Source organism: Equus asinus, unplaced genomic scaffold (genome assembly GCF_041296235.1).
Source record: "Equus asinus isolate D_3611 breed Donkey unplaced genomic scaffold, EquAss-T2T_v2 contig_317, whole genome shotgun sequence".
NCBI lineage: Eukaryota > Metazoa > Chordata > Mammalia > Perissodactyla > Equidae > Equus > Equus asinus.
The window spans coordinates 30,292-52,617 of record NW_027224980.1 but is presented as its reverse complement, the minus strand read 5'-3'; the positions used below and the strand labels follow the sequence as shown (position 1 = coordinate 52,617).

At 39.7% G+C, this 22,326-nt stretch overlaps 1 protein-coding gene across 1 annotated transcript; it reads left to right on the top strand.

Moving 5' to 3' along the window:
• Positions 1–4,967: 4,967 nt before the first annotated feature.
• LOC139043689 (phosphatidylinositol 3,4,5-trisphosphate 3-phosphatase TPTE2-like) lies at positions 4,968–20,492 on the top strand (the record flags this gene model as incomplete). Its single annotated transcript, XM_070503606.1, has 6 exons — positions 4,968–5,048; positions 8,654–8,768; positions 13,605–13,675; positions 16,391–16,486; positions 18,508–18,575; positions 20,154–20,492. Coding segments are annotated over 6 exons (543 nt in total), but the record flags the coding sequence as incomplete, so codon positions are not given.
• Between the last annotated feature and the right edge of the window lie 1,834 nt (positions 20,493–22,326).

Below are 22,326 nucleotides of genomic sequence, written 5' to 3'. Positions count from 1 at the left end.
GTGTTAAAATTTCTCCCTAAATTAATTTTAAGGTTACTGGCTTACAATTTGGGAAATGCACTACCTCCTGATTTGCAAAGCAGGAAATGAATCAGCTCTAGGCTATCCACACCTCTCCTGCTCTCCACCATAAGGAATATCCAGGGATGCTGAGGAATCTCTTTTGCAAGTTTGTCCAGTCAGGAATTCTAAGTTTTCTGGAAAATAATTCCACTGGGCCCAAGGACTAGATTAACTGAGAACTCTCTCACAGCTTCATCAGCTATCTTTTATACATGTCTTTTACCAATGTTTAGTCTATCCTTTTCAATTGGATTTTTTTTCCCGGTTGAGAGACTGAAAAAAAGAAAAGAAATTGAAAAGTTGCAGTTATCAAAACATAATGATTAAAAGCACAGGCTTTGAAATGAAAGATCTAGGTTTAAATCCCAACTATGCCGTTAAAGAATTTTGCGGCATTGAGTAAATTACTTAAATTCTCCATGCTTTAGTTTTCTAATAAGTATAATGTGGATGATGACAGTTCCAACCTCATGGTCCTATTTTAGAGATTAAATGAAATGTGAAAATTATCTATCTGAAAGAAGTATCAATGGCTTGATAATATTGGCCATTATTGTTATCCTTCAACTGGTATGCTATCAGTTTTTAGCAGCAGACTTATCTTTCCTGAGTCTTTTTCTAGTAGATATACAATGAACATATTTTTATTTAAATAATAGGAGTGAATGTTTAAGCGTCTCTAGCTCTTTCAAAGTCTTTTTTAATGGATGCTACAAAGTACATTTTCATTTGAGACATTCATTGTATCAAGCAAGGCAGTCAAACTGACAAAAGGCTATTTTGGTCTGAAAATCTTGAATGAGAAATTGCTTCAGTTACATGTTAAATGCTTTAAACAACTCTAAGGGATACACACACACACACACACGTACATACATACATACATATATACATACATACATAGAGCTACCACTCTTGGTGTCTGGAAAATCACCTCAGTGCTCTGGTTATAGATTCAAGAACTTGAAATATAAGATCTGCATTGTGAGGAAGGGTGATGGACACCACTTGAGAAAGAATAAAGTTTAAGGATTGTTGCAAAAGGTCATATAAGCTGGCATTAAGGTATCTAGCTATTTGACTATGTGAAAGTTTCTTAAACTTACAGAACCTCAGTTTCTTTATGCCAGGTTGTTTACCTCACTGAGGTGTTGTAAAGATTATATGAGATCTGTAAAGCATTACCCAAATGTTAGTTGTTATCATTATGAAAGCCAAAAATTGTATTATATTTAGAGGTGCAAGATGCTTTTGCCGACTTCAGGATAACAAAAGCTCTCTTACGACTTCCATCTGACCAACTTGGTGGATTATTTCATGTTCTCCATTCCCTCCATAAACACACCTATTGGTGTCCATTGGCATGTTGAAAACTTGTAGCTAGTATGCTTCTTTTTAGTATGCCTATGTGTTTCTGCTTCCACCAGTGTCTGCCAGTTCTACTTGTTATTATACTTATGTCAAATAATCAAATATTATGTAGATCTGTAAAATGTCAGAGTGAACAGAAAGAGTTACAATTTTATGAAACCTAAGTTGAATGTTTCAAGAAGATTCAATGAAGCTGACTGCCTACAACCAAAATTGCAGCTGAATTAAATGCAAGTACGACTAATGTAAAACATTGGGAGAAAAATTCCAGTAGTAAAATCTAGAAGGATCCTGCACTTAGATTGCTCGGAAGAATCTGAAGCTAGAAATATGGATGAGGCAATGGTTTATACCATGAGTCTGGCCTTTCCAAGAAAAAACTCCAGTTGGGGGCACTCAAAATGTTAAAACCTTGGTCCAATATCAGAAGTTTAGTGAATGAATGTACAATTTATGTTTTAAGTTAAAATAAAATATTGAGGCAAGTATGTATCATTTTTACGATTCCCCGCTGTACACGACTTGACTGGATGAGAGAGCATCTACTTTGTCTGTGCTTGTACTTGTCTACAGTCACAAGGACATGAATCTGCAAAAGTTTTCTTCAAATGGGAAAATATCAGAGTTATAGAGACCAGAAATGTCCTTGAAAATTGAAATGTTAACAGTCTATACAACTGAGAGCCAGGTTGTTAATGGTCAGTAGCTTCCTTTAGCAAGAAGCTTTTATTTGTAATAGCAGACGGTGGTACAAAGTCCTCTTTGGAAGCACTTGGCTTAGAATAGTGTTTTTCAAACTATGGGTTGCAAAATAAGTTTAGTAGTCCATTAAACAAACAAACAAAAAGGACTAGAAAATAGAGTGCATCTCAAGTTAGAAGAGTAAGTTTGGAATTACATAAAATAAGTTCAGCATATACTGGCTAAGACAAAAGCTACAGATCATCGTAAAAATAAAAGTAACATGTTTTTTAAACTCAGATTTTGTATGGCAGGACAAAAATATCAATTGGAATAAAACATAAGAGACTTCGAGAATGAAATGACATGAAATCAAGGGTTTGCTTTACAATGCTATAGAGGAAAGAGAGAGAAAGAGGGAGAGAGGGAAGAAAGGAAGGAAGAAGGAAGAGAAATTAAATAAGTACAGCAATATAACATGATAATTATAGAATCTGGGAAACAGGTATATGGGGGTTCATTATACTACTCTTTTTACTTTCATATATGTTTTGTAACACACTTAAAAACTCTAATGAAAATGTAAGGAGTAAAGGGTATTCAAATACTCGATAGTGTTTTGGGTTCTGACCATGTTTTATCTTTTATAGGTACTTTTAGTTAGAAAACAGGGTATGTAATTAGGTCTTAATTGGTAAGCAGCTCTTTAGCTTTGGAGTCCTAGAGCAGAGCTGATTGCTTCTGCCTATTACTGCAGCCCCCAGCAGTAGTAACTCAAGAACGGTATAGGTGTGCCCATGTGCGTTCATGCACAGAGTTAGGGCAGAATTCCAGGTGGAACCTCTGAGCAGTGAAACAGCTTTGGCTATTTCTGAATTGAAATATTTTGAACAAGCACTTTCAGAGTGAAAGAAAATCAATCCAAAATGAACTCTTGGGATATTTCTAAGAGTATTTTTATACCAAGTATTACCATGAACATTGGTTCATGAACTAACTGTTTTCTTTTCCAGGACGGACTGGTACTATGGTTTGTGCCTGCCTGATTGCCTGTGAAATATTTGTAACTGCAGAGGTATGAAAGATGTTACTATCAACTCTGTCCTGTGCTGATTGAATTCGCTAGTTCTGAAACCTTACTGGTAGGATGTTAAGATGATCCTTTGAGTCATGGTACTTATGAAAATGTAATTGGAGAGGTGGTTATTAGAAAGCTTGGTTTTAATACATCCTTGTTTAACTTGCTCTAGTTAGTAACTAACCTAGGTACCTCTTACTCTGGGCCAAGATGAGGGTGCTGTCAGTGACATACTCACCTTGGGCACAAAAATTAAGGGAATGCCAAAAATTTTAGTAATTAAGATAAATAATATTCTAATTCAATACTTTCAAAAATAAAAATTAATGCAAAAACTCCATGATGTATACAATAGCAACATTTTAAATAGAAACAGGACTCAATGGGGGCAGGATTGAGATGAGATGAGTAAGGTCCAAGTTATGCAATTGTACAAATACTCAGCAATCTAGAGGTTTTACTCGCCTCCCCTAGTCCCAGATCTGCTGTTACTCCCACCAACTGCAGAATTCTTCCTTCCTCACAAGAATAGTACCAAGATTGATGAGGTAAATTCTCCAAAGGACCTTAAACATCCTCAGAAGTGCTAGGAAGACAGACGGTATCATTTTTCAACTCAGAGCAGTCTTGCCCGAATATTATTATCTTTGCGTACTCAGTATATGTGGGGTCTGTGCCCTCTAGAAATTTGTGAGAAGACAGAGTGGGCTGTTTCTACGTCTTTAAGTAGGGTCGTCAGTCTTTTTTCTGCCATGATCTTGCTGAGAGGTTACCACTTAAAGGACACACTCTCAGCAGCTCTGCTCCTCGTTTGGCCGCCAGTCCAGATAAGAGGAGCTGTGGGTTATGCACAATGCCCAGCACTCTAATTCCACCATCTTCTTTTTTTCTAATTTGAGACACACAAATTATAAAATGGATGTTCTAGGACAGTGTTTTTCAAACTATGGATCATGATCTATCAGTGAGTTGTAAATCAACTTATTGGGTTGTGACCAGCATGTTTTTTAATAAAATAAAATAGATTAAATAGAAAATGTCAAATGGTAGTATTATTTTGTGAAACTTTTGTTTCAGGGGTGTGTGTGTGTGTGTGTCCTAGGTTTATTAATGTAGATTGTAGCTTTAAAATAAAAAGATCAGGGCCGGCCCAGTGGCACAGTTCCACTTTGGCGGCCCGGAGTTTGCCGGTTCGGATCCCAGCTGCGGACATGGCACCGCTTGGCAAGCCATGTTGTGGTAGGCGTCCCACATATAAAGTAGAGGAAGATGGGCCCAGATGTGAGCTCAGGGCCAGTCTTCCTCAGCAAAAAGAGGAGGACTGGCAGTAGTTAGCTCAGGGCTAATCTTCCTCAAAAAAAAAATAAATAAAATAAATAAAAAATAAAAAGATCAAAAGCCATTGACCCAGAGCCCTAGACTGAGAGCCAGAGACCTATGCTCTGGGCCTGTGCTCTCTCAACTGGCTGCATACGTCTCCGTGACAGGTCACTTGGTTTTCTTTTGGTCTCAATCTTCCCTATTTGTAAAATGGAAAGGTAGGAAGAAGGACCAGATGATCTCTAAGGTCTTTCCAACTCTGAAACTCCATGTCTTTATCAACCTTTGGATGAGAGCAGACCTTCATGTTGCCTTCTTAGTTTTGTTATATTGGATAGCCTCTGCCCAAAGACCACTGATTTAAGGAAATAATGTGCCTTGAAACTTTAAGAATACCTTATATAGGAAAGGAAAGTGAAAATGAGCCATGATTGGATTGTCCCCTTTTCTATAGGAGAGCCTTTATTATTTTGGAGAACGACGAACAGATAAAACCAGCAGCTCTAAATTTCAGGGAGTAGAAACTCCTTCCCAGGTAAGTTTCTTTTTAAAAAAGGTGGGTTCTTTGGGGAATTTGGTTAAGATTGGTGCCTATTACTTAGTTTCATTTAGACTTTTCTCCTTTGGTGATCAGGTAGCAGCACTTGGGTGCCCCGTGACAGGCCTGGATCCTTCCCAGGGCCCGAGAGCCATGCCTATGGCATGCCTGTGCTTTGCAAGCACTGAGTTCTCCCCAGAGCATCCTGCTTTCCATTTTATATTGGTTATTGTTTACAGAATTCAGGAGTTGATTCCCCTCCCAAAGTAGGAAGGTCCAATTCTAAGGTTCCAGACCTCTGAAAATATCTAAAGACATCAGCCTTTTATTTCCCTGCAGAAAGGAACTGAGTCTTTCACAAACCCCTACTGGGACAATTCAGCCCTTGCAGAACATCACAAGTGTGTATGTGCACACATGTGTGTGTGTGTGAGAGAGAGAGAGAGAAAGAGAGATGGGGAGGCTGTGTTTTTAAAGAGCGAGAAAAGAGGAAATTAACATTTTTCAAAAACCCATTATATACCAGTCACTATTGTACTTTTACATATATTAGCTCATTTCATATTCAGACAACCCATGTGAAATATATGCTATTACCCTATTTTTTCCTTTTGAAAACATTTTATTGTGGACTTTTTCAAATATAAGAAGTCAAGACAGGGCCGGCCTATGGCCAAGTGATTAAAGTTCCACACATTCTGTTTCTGCAGCCCAGGGTTTGCAGGTTCAGATCCCAGGTGCAGACCTACTCCATTCATCAGCCATGCTTTGGAGGCATCCCACATACAAAGTAGAGGGTGATTGGCACAGATGTTAGCTCAGGGACAATCTTCCTCAAGCAAAAAAAAGAGCAAGATTGGCAATGGATGTTAGCTCAGGGTGAAACTTACTCACACACACACAAAAAGTCAAGACAATCATATAATAAATTCCTTACAGTCACCTCACCACTTCAACAATCATTTCATCATATAGCCAACCATGTTTCATCCATTCTCTCCCCATTCTCCTCGCACGCGTGCACACACACACACTCACTCTCCATCCTTTCTCTATACCTGGATTATTTTGAAGGAAATCCCAGACATGAGATCATTTTATCCCACAGATATTTTAGTGTGACATCTAACATAAAGACTCTTTAAAAAACCCTTAAAACCATTTATCACATCTAAGAATATTATACCTTAATAATATCTTAATAATTTCAAATGTCTACTCCATGTTTAAATTTCCACAATTATCTTTAAATCTTTTTTTAAATTTAGTTTGTTTCAATCAGGGTCTAAACAAGGGCCACACATTTCATTTGGTTTCTTTGTCTGTTAAGTCTCTTTTAGTTTATAGGTTTTCCATCTCTCTTCTTTATTCCTTGTACTTTGTTTATTGAAGGAACTTGGACATTTATCCTATAGAGTTTACAACATACTAGACTTTGTTGAACCAGGCTAAGTGCTTTGTATTCATTATCTCCTTTAATACTCTCAATAACTCCATGAGAGGGCACCATTGTGATTCCCATTTTACAGATTAGAACATTGAAGTTCAGTGAAATTTTTTTGAACCAAGAACTCAAGTCTAGATCTGTCAGACTCTGAAGCCCATTATTTCCCATCCTCTGCACAGCATCTCATCTGTTTTTGCCTTTTCTATATTGCCTCTCAAACCGAAGTGAGAGTTGGTTGGCAATTGTTAAGTAGATGTGGATGCGGCTGTGAAAGAAAGTTTTCTTTGAATGAAGTGATGGGAGCTGAATAGATAACCTTGGCCTTGTTAGCTGGCTCTGGAAATTTAGTAACTGCTGGCTCTAGAAGTTTAGTTTGGGGCAAAAGAACTCAGCCTTATCCACTGATACTTTTCTGCCACACCCAAGAAAAAAAAAAGATAGTAATAAGCTATAGGCTAAAAGTAATACTTGAACTTACTGAAGCCCGGCTCTAATCATGACATTTCCATGCTCAAAATCCATAATGGCTCCCCTCTGCCAAGGGCAACAAATATAAACATTTTAATCTGGCATCAAGATCTTATTTTTCCAGCCATTTCTTCCATAATGTACATTCACATGTCCTACGCTCTAACACGTTTGGACCATTTGCTGTTTCTCAGCCTGGTACCACTTTATACCCACATGCTGTTGCTCATGTGGACCCTTTTTCCTGGAGTCCTTTTCTCTTCCCAGCCTGATGTAGTCTCTTGCTTTTTCAGTTTTTATATCCCTTTGTGTTTCTTTTAGGGACTAAGTGACTTTATATTATTCTCTAGCTATTTGAAGTGGTGACTTCTCTGCCCCTTTTGCAGACAAGGCCCATGTCTTACCCATCTTCCCAACCTTGGCATCCCAAAGCACCTCTTATAGTATCTCCTTTGTTTGTAGTGAATGCTTACTAAATAGATGCTTGTCTTATTAACTTCTGTTACAAACCCTGTTGTTTTAGGCTGAAGGAGAAGGAAGAGTGAGAGTAAGAGCAGCTTTAGGGCCATGATGGGTTACATCCTTTAATGAAAGATCAAGAATCTAGTGGCAGAAGCCAAGGGGACGCGAGATGTAACTCCTTCAAGGACTCTCGCTGTACAGATTCCCTTCCCCATTTCTTCTGTAGTCATGCACAGTTTCTCTAACTTTGGTCCAGAACTGGCACTCCCTAGGCTACAACAGAATCTTTTCTGATTCACTGGGAGAGCAATACAAGGACCCGGCCCCAGGTTTCTGAGCTGTGTTGGCAAAGCCCCAGGACAGAGTTCCCTCCATGTGGGGAGGTAATTCTCAGATACCGTCAAATTCTGACCCTGCATTGTGGGCCATTCTACAGACTACATTTCATCCACCTCTGAGTTAAGAAATTGCAAGAGCGCTTCCCTTGACTGGCCCTTTCCAATGCAAAGTATGGCAGTTAATTTAACACTTCTCATTGGGTGCAGAAGAGTCCGCGAACTTTTAAGTCCAGTTGATTCAGTACCTGAACTCTTCAGCTTCTTGAAGAAAGATTCAAGGAGAGAGCCCTTGTGAGCAGCCTGCCACAGGAGAAGAACTAGACTAAAAAGGACAGGGCTTCCTTGAAAATAGAATTGGGGAAATGCAAAGTGAAGGAACGAGAGAAGAATATGTATCTACCACTGGCCTAGAGAAGTCTTCCTCTTGAGTTTTCACATCTGCAGTTCTCTCATGCCTAGGAGGCGACTCTCCACCAAACCACAAGCCTTCCTTTAACTCCGTCACAGTCAAGCTTCTACCCTTGGATCGACCTTTTTCACAGTTGCAGTTAGCTGCATCTCACTGTAATGTTGTTGAAACTGCTTTGTTGGTTCTGGTTGGTCAACCTCTCAGTCATAGCAGCCTATAAGCAACACCTGGCTCCTTTCTTGTTCCTTCCCCACAGCACTTAGTTCAGTATCTTTTTTTAAGGTAGATATTCAGTCGTGAGGCAACATATATAAAAACGCCTATAATGGCATGTATGTAGATTCATATAATGTCATCCAATAAATGTTTCCTTAATTAATTACTCTCCTTAACAAGTTCTATGTATAGAAAAAAAATCAGGAATGCTGACTTTAGACTTTTCATCTCCACTTAAACTGAGGCTTCTGTTGTTTTGCAGAATAGGTATGTTGGATACTTTGCAGCTGTGAAAAATATCTACAATATGAATCTTCCTCCAAGAAGGATACTTATGATAAAAAAAATTATTGTTCATTCAATTCATGGTAAGTGCTTTAGTATAATTGGAAAATTGGGCAGGAAGGCCAGTGTTCTTACTATTCGAGAGAGTTTCCCTTACGGTTATATAAAACAGACAATCCCAACTCACAGTTGTCTTTTTATGTATCCTCACATATGAACCCCTCCCCCTGGAATTTCCTATTGGCCTAGCAGTGCTGTGCTCATATTAGCAACCCTTAGACATCTTCTCCGTTCCTCTCCCATCACCACTTTGGGGGGTCCATCCCCTTCCCTTTTCTCTTGTTCTTATTGCTGCTCTGGTCTCAGCCCAGGTGGACTTTTCAGAGTGGAACCTCTGATGCAGAAGAGAGGAAGGGCCTGTGAGCCCTGGAGACCACTTCTCTCTCATACCCACCTCTAGTTCAGGGATGGTCTTGGCAGCAGCATCTCTACCATTTTCTCACCTACTCCTTTCAGAGACCCTTTGTTTTCTCACCACCCTGGTCTCTCCTTTTGCCCTCCCTCCTCCACCTGTAGCCCCCTCACTCTCAGCAGCTCCATCAAGATGTCTTAAATGCCCAAACAGCAAATGAATTTTGTCGCCACAAATTCTTTTTACAAATAACTACCGAATACCTGCTTTGGGCCAGCCCCACGCTAGTGTTTCTCTGCCCTTAAGGAGTCCCTGGGTGGTTAGCAGAGGGGCGGAATGAGTACGAAGATAAAGAGCTGACCACAGTGTTGGGAGCACACAGAGTCTGGGCCCCACCCAGCCTGGGGGTCAGGGAAAGCTTCTTGAGGGGACAGTGCTTAGATCTTCCCTACCTGAATCCACATGAGCCTGGAAAGGGTTGAGAGAAACCTGGGCTGTATGGGGTGTCTTTCAACGCCCCAACTGTTACTGATTATTACCAGGAGTAAAAATCCTTATAAGCTTCAAAAGAATTGATGTTTGCCTGCTTCAAGAATGATGGAGAGAGACTGGGATCCACCAGCGCCCAGGGAGGCAGGAAAATTGGTCAGATCGTCCATCTCTGGGACTTGAGAAAGAAAAGAAAGGAAGGAAGGGAGAGGAACTGGCCTCAAGTCCCATGTCTCTATTTCTCCATCACTCACCTCTCTTTCCTGCACAGCTCACCTCCAGGAGGTGGGAAGGCAGGGATGTCTCAGCAGAAAGGGGATAGGGCCTCACTCTCACTGCCAGAGGTGCAGCAGGGGGTGAGGCTTCTGATCCCTAAAGCAACAGCCAGATTGTAGACCATGAGGAGGTGCTGAGTGCTGGACCTCTCATGGGTGGAATGGTGCCAGAGCATTGGTAACCACCCAGACAGCCTAGTGTTTTCAGCATTCTGAAGAGTCACACAAAGTAAGATCTAGATATTTATTTTTTTTAGCATTTCATCCAATCATTTACAAATAAAAAAATCTTTAAATAAATATATATATACTACATAGTTGAAAAGATAGATTACAGTTGTTAAAATATAAAATGCTTTTTTCAAATTATTTACATACCTCCTCCATGCACACACACCCACCCATATCACCATCACCAAGAGGTGGTGGTGAGGAATTTTGGTGGATTACCACAAACAGATTATGTAGGTTTCTGGCTTCTGAAACCAACTTCAACCTAGTAGCATTGTTTCTGTGGGAAATTTTGGTCTAGATTTTCAAGCAAGCATCATGCAGGCAAAGCCTAGAAACACAGCCTGTTCTAACAGGAGGCTGCCCAGTAGAGGTCAGAAGCGCTTTGCTCCCCTTCCTTCCCACACTCAGTGGGGCCCTGCACACTAGACTGCAAGGCTGCTTTATTCCACAGAGTGAGAGGCAACACAGTTGGCTCTTGGAGCAGTTTCTTCCTCTAAGAAATTTAAAACCAACTATAGACCAACTGGATGGTGTGAGAGCCTGTATGGTACCTGAGTGCACACTCTGCCTCAGTTTCCTCTTTGTTAACAATGGGAATAACAGTATCTATACAAACTTCTGTGAGTATTAAACTATTCAAAACAGGCAAACAGGCATTTAGTCTAATGGAGTTTTTTTAAAGATCGGCACCTGAGCTGTTGCCAATCTTTTTTTTTTTTTTTCTGCTTTATCTTCCCCAATCCCCCCGGTAGACAGCTATATATCTTCGTTGCACATCCTTCTAGTTGTGGCATGTGGGACGCCGCCTCAACGTGGCCTGACGAGCAGTGCCATGTCCACACCCAGGATCTGAACCAGCGAAACCCTGGGCCGCGGCAGCGGAGCGCGCGGACTGAACTGCCCGGCCACGGGGCGGCCTCCTAGTTTAATGGAGTTTTAATGCATTTCTCTAATATGAACAATGAGAATAAGATTAGTTTCTCAAAATCCTAAGCTTAGAAATGTTTTTAATAAGTTCTAGAATTTCATATGTTGTTCCAGTCTGATATTGTATCCTAAGACTGTGACTTCTCTCTTAATATTTTGAATTTTATTTAAACTCTGTGGAGACATTTAGTAAAACCATAAGGTGCAGATGTGGTGAACAGAGGAACTAACCCAAATTTTTAAGTACTGCAGGTGAAAAATGGAGAATTTCATGCATTTGGTTTCCTAATCTCGGGCTAACATAAAATAGAGGATTTTAAAAGTCCAATTTGAGATTCCTCATGAAGACTTCCAGATAGAAAGTTGTGACCATAGCAGCTGTTCAGTACAATGTGGGTCTAGGCTTGTGGGGCCAACTTAAGAAGGCCTCTATGGGAAGTTAAAATTCTTGCTGCACCATGTAAATCATCAGGCCAAACCTAATGACACCAGCCTTCTTTTGGAATAATAATCTTCCTTTCAGATTGTTTTGATCACAACAGAAAGGGGATGGGAGACTGTCAGGAAAAAGTGTGGAAGACTTTGAAACAGGCAGTATCTTGTCTAGGGTGCCCTTCCGTGGTTCCCTCCACCTCTCATGGTCTTTAAGCTATTCTACAACTCTGTAAGTTGTAGAAAACTGATAATAATGCAAATAATTTTTGTACATAGAAAAGCAAATTAGTTGTGTTCAGTGAAAAGTGATTGATTGTTGACAGTTTTATATCTGTAAATTCATCATTCCTTATTTGCCTATAAATGTGCAGTACTTTGAACCAGCTGTAACATTTTACTGGTTCCTTATTAATTAAGGAGTTAAATAAAATTTTTAATGTGTGTTAAAAAAATGCAAGGTACAGGACAGTACTATGGTATGCAACAATTTCTGTAAGACAAAAGGGGGCAGTAATGTGGATTCATATTTGTGTGTGTGTACACATAAAATTCTCTGGGAGAATATATATTCATATTTGATTATGTATGCATGAAAAGCAAGAAACTAATAGTAGCGATTATCTATTTGGGGCTGGAGAACTAAACGGGAAGATGGGTGAGACAGAGACTTTTCACTTCATCTGTTTTACCTTTTATTTTTAAGTCATGTAAGTATACTTCAATTATTTAAAAATTTTAAAGGTGTGAGAATTAATTTAAGCTTATAAATCAATGCCCTTTTCTTGTCATGTGATAAGCATTTGACTTAGTTTAGTTCTACATTTTACTGATCTCTGGTAGACATCAGTAGGAAGAAGATTTGCAACTGGAATAGGACAGAGGGAGCTGAGGCAAAGAAACCATGATTCCTAATGACAAATCAATAATACGGTATTTGGGGCTGGCCCCGTGGCCGAGTGGTTAACTTCGCATGCTCCGCTGCAGGCGGCCCAGGGTTTCGTTGGTCTGAATCCTGGGCATGGACATGGCACTGCTCATCAAACCACGCTGAGGCGGCGTCCCACATGCCACAACTAGAAGGACCCACAACAAAGAATATACAACTATGTACCGGGGGGCTTTGGGGAGAAAAAGGAAAAAATAAAATCTTAACAAAAAAAAAGGCTATAAAAAAAACATAAAAAAAAAATAATACGGTATTAGAGAAAGCAACACAAACATAATATAAGATGAACAATCAAGAATGATTAGTATATGGGGGGCCTGGTGGCGCAGCAGTTAAGTGCACATGTTCCGCTTCTTAGAGGCCCAGGGTTCGCCGGTTCGGATCCTGGGTGTAGACATGGCACCACTTGGCACGCCATGCTGTGGTAGGCGTCCCACATATAAAGTAGAGGAAGATGGGCATGCATGTTAGCTCAGGACCAGCGTTCCTCAGCAAAAAAGAGGAGGACTGGCAGTAGTTAGCTCAGGGCTAATCTTCCTTGGAAAAAAAAAAAGAATGATTAGTATATGACTTTATTTGAATATTTGTTTTAGTTTTGTACCTTTAGTTCCATGCATATTTAAGTGAAATATGCAGGGTTGAAAGGAAAACAATAAAAATTAATTGGAGGCTTGAGAAACCAGCCCTTTGAGGAAATGCTAAGGGAAGTGGGCCATTGGAATTGAAAAAGGAGCAAGAAACCATCTGTCTGTAAATACATCCTGACCACCGTAGAAATGTTTGGATACAGATATTCGATATTTTCAGAGACTGTGCTAGGAACTGGACTTAAATTTGTTAAGAAACATCATGATTAGAAGTCTGAAGAAAGAAACACATTAACAAGGAAGGTTGCAAGTCACCTTTTCTATTTTTTTTTTTCTTAGAAAGATGAAAAGATGAGATTCTAAGTCTTAGAAGCTGACCTATATGACTTTTTATTTTTCTCCAGCCTTATAATGTCTGCTTTAGGAGACAGATTTGGGCTTAAAGCCTTGTCCTTCAAAGACAAAATCTATGCATGTCCCAAATGTTTCTATATTGACACGTTGTTAGCTGGGATAATCTTTTCTCGTTTTAATCCATAATTTTAATTGGGGAGACATTTTGATCTTTGCTCTAACCAGCCTAACTTTTTAATTTCATTCAGGTGTTGGAAATGGAAATGGACGTGATCTGAAAGTACAAATAATAATGCGTAAAAGGATTGTCTTTGTCTGTGCTGCTTCCAAGAACTGTAGGGTAAGAGAAAGCACGTGAACTGAAAATTCTGGTATTTGTCTCAATCTCAATGTCAAATCAGCATCTTGACCTCCCCAGACCAGTGCTCACCACAAAGAGAGGCCAAGTTGCTTTCTGGTTACCATCCGACTGAGTGTCCCTAGTCAGAGCTAAATTAAACTCACTGTTCAAACTAGTTTTTTCAGGGCATTTTCCAGAATATATTTTCAGTTCAGAGTGTTGCATTGTCTTTCATTTTTCCATAAATGTCAAGCAGTTTCCCAGGAATCTACCAGAGTATTTTTTCTTTTTAAAGGAATCCTTTTGGTTGTTTTTTTTTTTAAGATTCGCACCTGAGTTAATATCTGTTGCCAATCTTATTTGTTTTTTCTTCTTCTTCTCCCCAAAGGCCTCTCCCCCACCCCCTGCCAGTACGTAGGTGTATATTCTAGTTGTAGATTCTTCTGGTTGTGCTTTGTGGGATGCTGCCTCATGGTCCTTTTATTGGATGGCACTGATTGTGAAATTTTAGTGTGCATGAAAATCACCTAGGAGCTTGTAAGATGCAGATTCCTAGGTTGCACCCCAAAAGTATAATTCAGGAAATTTGGTTTGGGGCCCAGGAATCTCTAGACTTAGTGATGTCCCAAGTCATTCTAACTCAGATGTCCCATGGAACTGCTCTGTGAGAAACAATGCAAGAGGAATCTCTTTACCCAAAGCAATGGGAGCTGGTAGTCAATGTTTTCTTACATGTTGGAGAAATGCCTAAGACTATGGACCTTTTCTGAAGCAATAAGCAAGCTTCCTTAATGGGTCTAAGAAAAATTAACTTTTAAAATTCTCAGGCTTCTGTCTCTAGTTCTACTATTACCTCTCCAACAGCACTCCTTTCCCTTCTTTTTGTGCCCCCCTCCCAACTGAGGGCACTCACCGAGGCCTGATCCTTGGCTTTCTGTTCTTCTCTCCACACATACTCTATTATTGGTTCTGTTCATCCATCCCCCTGGCTTAAACTATAATTTTTTTCTTTCATTCACTCAATATATTTATGAGCACCCACTGTGTGATAGATACTGGAGCTACAACATGGACAGTCTCTGCCCTAACAATTCAAACACATTTGTCAATCCGTATTTATCAAATGAGCTTTTCCTCTGCTTCTGCAAATGACACCAGCATTCTCTCGCTCAGGCCTTCAAATTTGGTATTATCTTTGGTTCTCTCTTTGCCTTGGCCCCCTATATTCAGTTAGTCACCAATTCCCGCTGATTATACCTTTGAAATCTCTCTTCACTCTCTCCCTTCCTTTCTGTTCCCATTGCTACCACCTAGTCTAGAACCTCATTTGCTCACGCCTAGATTTCTACAATCATCTCCTTACCTTTTCTTTCTCCTTATAATGCAGTATATAGGATCCTGCAATATGCATCCTGAAATACTGCTCTCATTGTGAAAAGCTTATAGGTAGAGCAGAAGACAAACTGCGTGCCCATGGTCAAAGCCAGTTACTATATTTGGCTCAGTATTCTTATCTGTAAAATAAAGATTACATCTCAAGTGTTGTGAGGATTAAATTACATAATATAGTTGAAGTTGCTTTGTGAGCTATTAATCACTAAATAAATGTTATATGTGATAATTATCAGGCCACTTTGTCACAAAGGAAATGCCCCACCATATTCTTCAACAACTTCCTTCTTATTTCCCTGGCTCTTCAACTCTCAAGATACAGCCCTATCATACCTGAGCTTATTTCCATCATAACTTGACCTGCAGTCTCCACTCCAAGTAGACTGGGTCCCCTTTGGCCTTTGGAACACAATAATGTCTGATTCATGTTTTTGTTGGTCTTTCCTCCCCCTTCCTCTTTCTGGCCCCATCCCCCACCCCCAGCTGCCTCCTGCCTGAACTGGATTATCTTTTCAATGCTCTTCTTCATTTATACAAGTCCTTCCATGCCCAACTCAATTTCTACCCCCTTAGTGAAGCTTTCTCATTCTATACCTCTGGTTAACCTCCCCTGAAGCACACAACAGCACACTCAGTCTTCATCATACAACTTGACATGTCATTATATGCCATGCTACTATTGTTCCTTATGTGTATAGCTCCCTGAAGCGTCAACTGAGTCTGCACCTTCTTCTGTATTTTTCACAAGGTCTAGTATAGACCTTTCTCACTGTGGTGCCACTATTATACAAGGATGAAGCAATAACAGAAATATTCAGTATAGCTTCAAAGTTGCTCATTCCAGAAACTTGACATATCTTTGGCCACTCCATCCAGCAGTCTGCTAGGAACAAGGTCTATGATCCCATCAGCAATCACAACATTTTGGATAGAACGTGACCAATTATGCATTGCTTTTTGAATGTGAATATCAACTTTAAAATTGAGCTTCTTAGCATGTTCCTAATATATGAAAATTGAGTGACACACATTCAACAGTAAAGTTTACTTGGTAAACCTCTAATAGAAAATTGAATACTTGCTTTTCAACAGTGCCCCACCATAACCCTCAGATATGTTGGCCTTTCAAAAATGTAAACAACAGTATTGCAACTTTATAGAAATAATGATTAACGTGTAGATATACATGTGATTGGGCTATGAGACCAAGAGTACTCAATAAATATAGGAAGCCTCAATAAGTGAACGTGAACTTCGCTGTTCTACTCATTATCTCATTATTAGCTAGGTTTATAGTTCTGAACTCCATGTATTCATTCACAGATACATCATGATGTGGAAACAGACAGAGTGATAATTACTCCAGTTAACTGTCCACCTCTGTATGACGACGTGAAAGTGCAATTTTTCTCTTCCTCCGTGAGTAATCAAGAAACAACCTATGCCATTATTCTTGTCTGGTCTTTGATTCTGGTTTGGGATTTCCTTTGCTACAATTCCCAACAAGGGAGATGATAGGAGATGTCAATCCCTAGCCAGGGAGAGGGAGAAAAGAAAAGCAACAAGTCAGATCTATAATTTTTTTTTTAAAAGAAAAGCATATGTAATTTTAAAATTCTCTTGCTCATTTGTTTTTTCTAAATTCTATACAATTTGCATGGATTAACTTTCAAATAAGAAAAAAATACAAAAACCAAGATGTTAAAACAACAAAGGTATGTTTTACTCTATAGCAGTGATCACATTTTTGTTTTGTATCTTTAAAATACATCACTCCCCAAGGGGATGCACTATAATTAGTGTTCGGGTGGTGAACATGATGTAATGTATACAGAATTTGAAATATGATGTACATCCGAAAAAAATAAAAATTAAAAAAAATTAAAAAATAACACTAGCTTGTGCCAAACTAAAAAAAAAAAAATTCATCACTCCCCATAATTTACAAAATACTTTAAAGTGAGGGAGATTTTATTTTCCTCTGAATTGATTTATAATACATTGTAAATGGTAGTTTTAATCTAATATTTACTTTATGAAAAACTGAACGTCTGCCATTGTCATTACTCTGAATATCACGTATATAGTTTATATTGATAGTCATAAAATGTGTGAGTAGGGCCAGCCTGGTGGTGCAGCAGTTAAGTTCGCACGTTCTGCTTCGGCGGCCCGGTGTTCACCTTCGGATTCCGGGTGCGGACATGGCACCGCTCAGCAAGCCCTGCTGTGGCAGCCGTCCCACATATAAAGTAGAGGAAGATGGGCATGGATGTTAGCTCAGGGCCAGTTTCTCAGCAAAAAGAGGAGGATTGGCAGTAGATGTTAGCTCAGAGCTAATCTTCCTAAAAAAAAAATGTGTATTATTCTGTATATAACAAATTTCTAAGCCTCAGTAGTTTCATCTTCCTATTAAATCACCAAAGAGAACTGCCAATAAGTAAATATGCTGATCAATTTAAAACTTATTTCCTGTGCCTTCCTTCAGCTGCTGCTTGCTCCCTGTTGGGAGAGAATCTGTTAAGTATTGAAATGGTAAATATGTTGAAGCAGGTGACCTGGATTGTTCCCACAGTGGATGGTTACCCCTTGAATAATGGACCAGTTTGAATTCTCTATCAGTGGTCTCTACACCAAGCAGAAGCACTGGTGTAACGGCATTGACCCATTGACATTAGTAATACCTGGCCTTTGTGATTTTCCAGGGCCATGAGATGAAAGCACTTTCAAAAAATTTAGGTATTTTTATCATCATCAATAATGACGGTTAATTATCCAATGCAGCTGCTCCTTGTAGAAATGGACAATATATTTGGGCATAAATAATCATAGATCCTTAGTAGATTCTGTTTAGCACTATCTAAACCAGATTAAAAGACCACTGTCTACATTTATAAATACCTATCACAGAAAAAATAGATTTCCTTGAAATTTTTGGTAGAAACAGCAAAAGAACAGCAGTCTCGGGCCGGCCCAGTGGCGCAGGAACAGCAGTCTCAGGCCGGCCCAGTGGCGCAGCAGTTAAGTTCGTACGTTCCGCTTGGACGGCCCAGGGTTCACCGGTTCGGATCCCAGGTGCGGACATGGCACCGCTTGACAAGCCATGCTGTGGTAGGGGTCCCGCATATAAAGTAGAGGAAGATGGGCACAGATGTTAGCTAAGGGCCAGTCTTCCTCAGCAAAAAGAGGAGGATTGGTGGCGGATGTTAGCTCAGGGCTGATCTTCCTCAAAAAAAAAAAAAAAAAAAGAGCCGTCTCTTAAAGCCTTCTCCTTTGTGTGTTAAGTGTAATGTTAAAGACTGTAAGTGCTGCATATTTAATGGCTACAATTGTTTGATAAACAAGAATAAAGGAAGGAATTTTAATCACTTTGGAATGATTAGTTCTTGGTATCAATTTTACTATGAAAAATAACCTTTTATTTTTAAACCATGTCTTTTTAGAATATTCCTAAGTACTATGACAAATGCCCGTTTTTCTTCTGGTTTCATACATCATTCATGAAAAACAGGTATGGCTATGATATAATCCAGTAGAAATGGCTTCATCTTCAATGTATGTGTAAGGTGAAATGGCAAGTCTTTTGCTGATTACCATAAGCTCAATTTATAGAAACCAAAAAGTCCTCTAGTCACCACTCTTCATTGCCTTACCCATCTTAATCTGAGTATTTAAAAAATATGGTTATTCTTGAGACCCCCTGTTGCATCATCCTCAAGGTCTATACCATAGGACTGCATTATAAGTTAAAATGTATTATAATCAGATCTCGGGTGTGGTGGTAAATCCCTCCCATGGAAGTTTAATATGAGTCTGCTCAGTACCTCGAATATGGCAGGTCCTCAGTATGTGTTGATTTACTGATGACCGGCCACCACCAAATTCTCTTCCAAAAGAAGGCATCACCTAGCAAGGCTTCAGCTAGTTTAAAAGCTGATTGACTCATTTATATCAATGGCAGAAGTTATAAGACAGAATAAGTATCATAAAGACAGCTAACAAAAATCATTAATAGTCTCCCATTTAAAAGGATTTTCTAATAACTAAATTGGGAAAGCTTTTTTAAAAATTAATTGATTTGAAGATTATTATTCCAAAGAATCTTCTACCATATCTGGAAACTCATTCCTGAGTCTATAAGTTCTTCACTTTAAGGAGTATGTTTTGTGGTGCTGAAAATTTCAGATCATTGGTATCACCATACCATGAAATACAAAAGGAAAGTAATATTCAAAACATTGTGCAGGTGAGTTTTGAAGAAGTGGTTGTGACTGTACGTGGCATGAATTGATAGTTCTCACTACATGCAAGCCTAGCCTTTCCTTCAACCCTGAACTAAATCTAATCACACAAGTCCAGTGACGCAACACTGAACTGAACATCCGGCCTACACACTTACAACGACACACATCTAATGGGTTCTGATAGACTGAACTTTGGATTTAATGGAAAATTTCTAGCAATTTTTTCCCTAGATGTTTGCAAACAATAAACTTTGATTCCTAACAGGAACAAAGTCCCTCATATAGACATCTGGGCAGAACGTCACTTGATGCTACTCCTGAAAAGTGGTTCTTGCTAAGAACAGTTTTTTCCTTTAAAACACCATAATCATATAGGAGAGGCAACAAATTAGATGACTTTTCTCCTCACTTATGTGTTTCTAAAGATTTAACATTTAAATTTCCATACTACCTAGTAAAGCTGTTTTTATTAGTTACAAGATTCTTAATCAGCTGAAAATGTCAGCTTCATCATTTAAAAGACACTCAGTATTTTATTACTGGGTTTTAATACACATCGAGTCTCTCTGGCTGATTTGTCACATATAGAAACTTATTTTATTAAACCCAGATGTCATTAACTCCATTACAGGCAATGTTAAAAGAATCGACGACATGTTGTTACTGCTGTGTTACTGAGGATTAAGATACTTTGCGTCTCCCTAGAGAAGGTGGGAGGACGGGCTCTGAGAAGGGGCTGAGCCTAACGGTGGCCAGGTCTCTTCTAAAGCTCTAACAAGCGGGCCCGGCTGCATGGCTTTCCTCTTAGCCCAAAATTAAACGTAATGATTTTTTTTCTATTCTAGGCTTTATCTTTCAAGAAGCGAACTGGATAATCCCCATAAACAGAAGACATGGAAAATTTACGGTCCAAAGTTTGCAGTCGAGATATATTTTCAAGCCAGAACTAACGTCTGACTGAGCACAGTGTCCTTTCCAGGATAGAATCACGTCTTTTCAATCCCTACTGCACGTTGACATCTTAAAAACCTGTCTCTTTGACAGTATACTTTTATTTACATATATGTACATGTGTTAAGAAATCTATTACAAATATAAAATGTCAGTGGCAGTTTTTTTTTCTTCTTTGAAGGAATATACTTCACACATAGTTTTCATCTGTATTGAGATAAATTTGGAACACAGTACACAGGAAAACTCGCCAGCCCTGGGGGTTAGTGGTTAAGATTCAGCGTGCTCACCACTGCGGCCTGGGTTCGTTTCCTGGTCAGGGAACCACACCACCCCATCTGTTGGTTGTCATACTGTGGCAGCTGCATGTTGCTGTGATGCTGAAAGCTGTGCCACCAGTTTTTCAAATACCAGCAGGGTCACCCATGGAGGACAGGTTTCAGCAGAGACTCCAGACTAAGACAGACTAGAAAGAAGGGCCTGGCCACCCACTTCCAAAAAAATTGGCCATGAAAACCCTGTGAAGAGCAGCGGAGAATTGTCTGATAGAGCGCTGGAAGGCGAGAGGATGGTACAAAAAGACCGGGCAGGGTTCTGCTCTGCTGTCCACAGGGTCGCTGGGAGTCAGAATTGACTCAACAGCACTAACAGGAACATTAAAAGTTACCACTTTTAAGAACTTTGAAATAAAACTTTCATATCAAAATAATCGAGATATTTTAAAAATGCGATTCTCCCCAATACTGTGGGTTTATTTCATTTACTTATATATTTTTGAACAAGTATGTATTCCCCGCTTTCACATTTGTAATTTCAGGTTTATTAGAAAGGCAATCCCTATTTTCTTCCTCCACTTGATTTATAAACTGTCTGTTAGCAAACATCACATTGGCAGCAAAGACTGTTTCAAACCCCAAGAACCATTCCACAAGCAGTCCCCCACCCCCAACACACACTTCTCTCTTGCCCCAAGCACCGCACGGTGTGACGAGCTTCCTTTAATTCTACAGGCACAGACGTCGGGGAGGCTAACAGAATCTTGGTAAACATGAAGGATAAAGAATCTCAGTAACTTTTGCTTTTGTGTAACATCATCAGTGAAGCCAAAGGAAATATTTGCCTGGAGAAATCTAGATTATTTTACAACCCACCCCTACTCACAACCAACTTCACTCGGGTGATGTGGAACTACGAGGAAAGGTCACCTTTCTGTCATAAACACACGCTAGCCCTGTGTCCACCGGAAATCATATTCTCATTGGTACTGGGTGCTATTTTATTCTAAGTACCTTCACTGCAACTTTATCTCAGGGCCATAATTGTCCTTGAAAACAGTTCTAGTTTGGCTTTATTTAAATTATCCTTGAGTGATTTTCCTTTTATTGGCAAGGCTCTCAACAGTCTAGACCAAGTTGAATTTATCAAGAAGTGAGAGGTAGCAACTGATAAGAACCGGTGCCTGTGCTAAAACAGTGTACTCATTCCTGAAAACCTTGTGCTCGGCAAAAAGCACACTAAAAAAAAAAAAAAACAAGTTCGTGGGGAAAAAATAGGGTTTGGGACGGACCACTCCAACTAAGCAACTTCGTAACCGGCATGCTAACCACTCACCACCCAGGTTGGCAGCTCAGACTATCTGGCAGTTGCCATCGTAGGTATCTTTTTTAAAGGGGACCTAGAGCCGTACTTTAGAGAAGGGCTGGTGGGTGGCAGAGCGGCACAGATGGGAGTAGAGCTCTGAGCCGCTGGGCATCATGGTGGCACAGAAAGCCGTGCAATCCTGGCAGGCTGCCTGGTTATGGTGCTCTTTTTTCCTCTCAAAATAGCCCACAAAGGGTCCCAGCTACCGGTGCAGCAGCGTAGCTGAAGGCTGTCTGCTTTTCTGACAGAAGTTGTCATTTTACTCCCCTAATTGGGCTTCCCTTGGAGGAAGAGTTATTGGAGGAACATGCTTTCAAGTTCCTTCCACGTTATGACTACTTTATTCCCTGTATTTGTGTGACAGAAACGTGTTGTGGCAGAATACGTTGTACGGTTTCCTTTAAAATTCCTGGAGCAACAACCCAC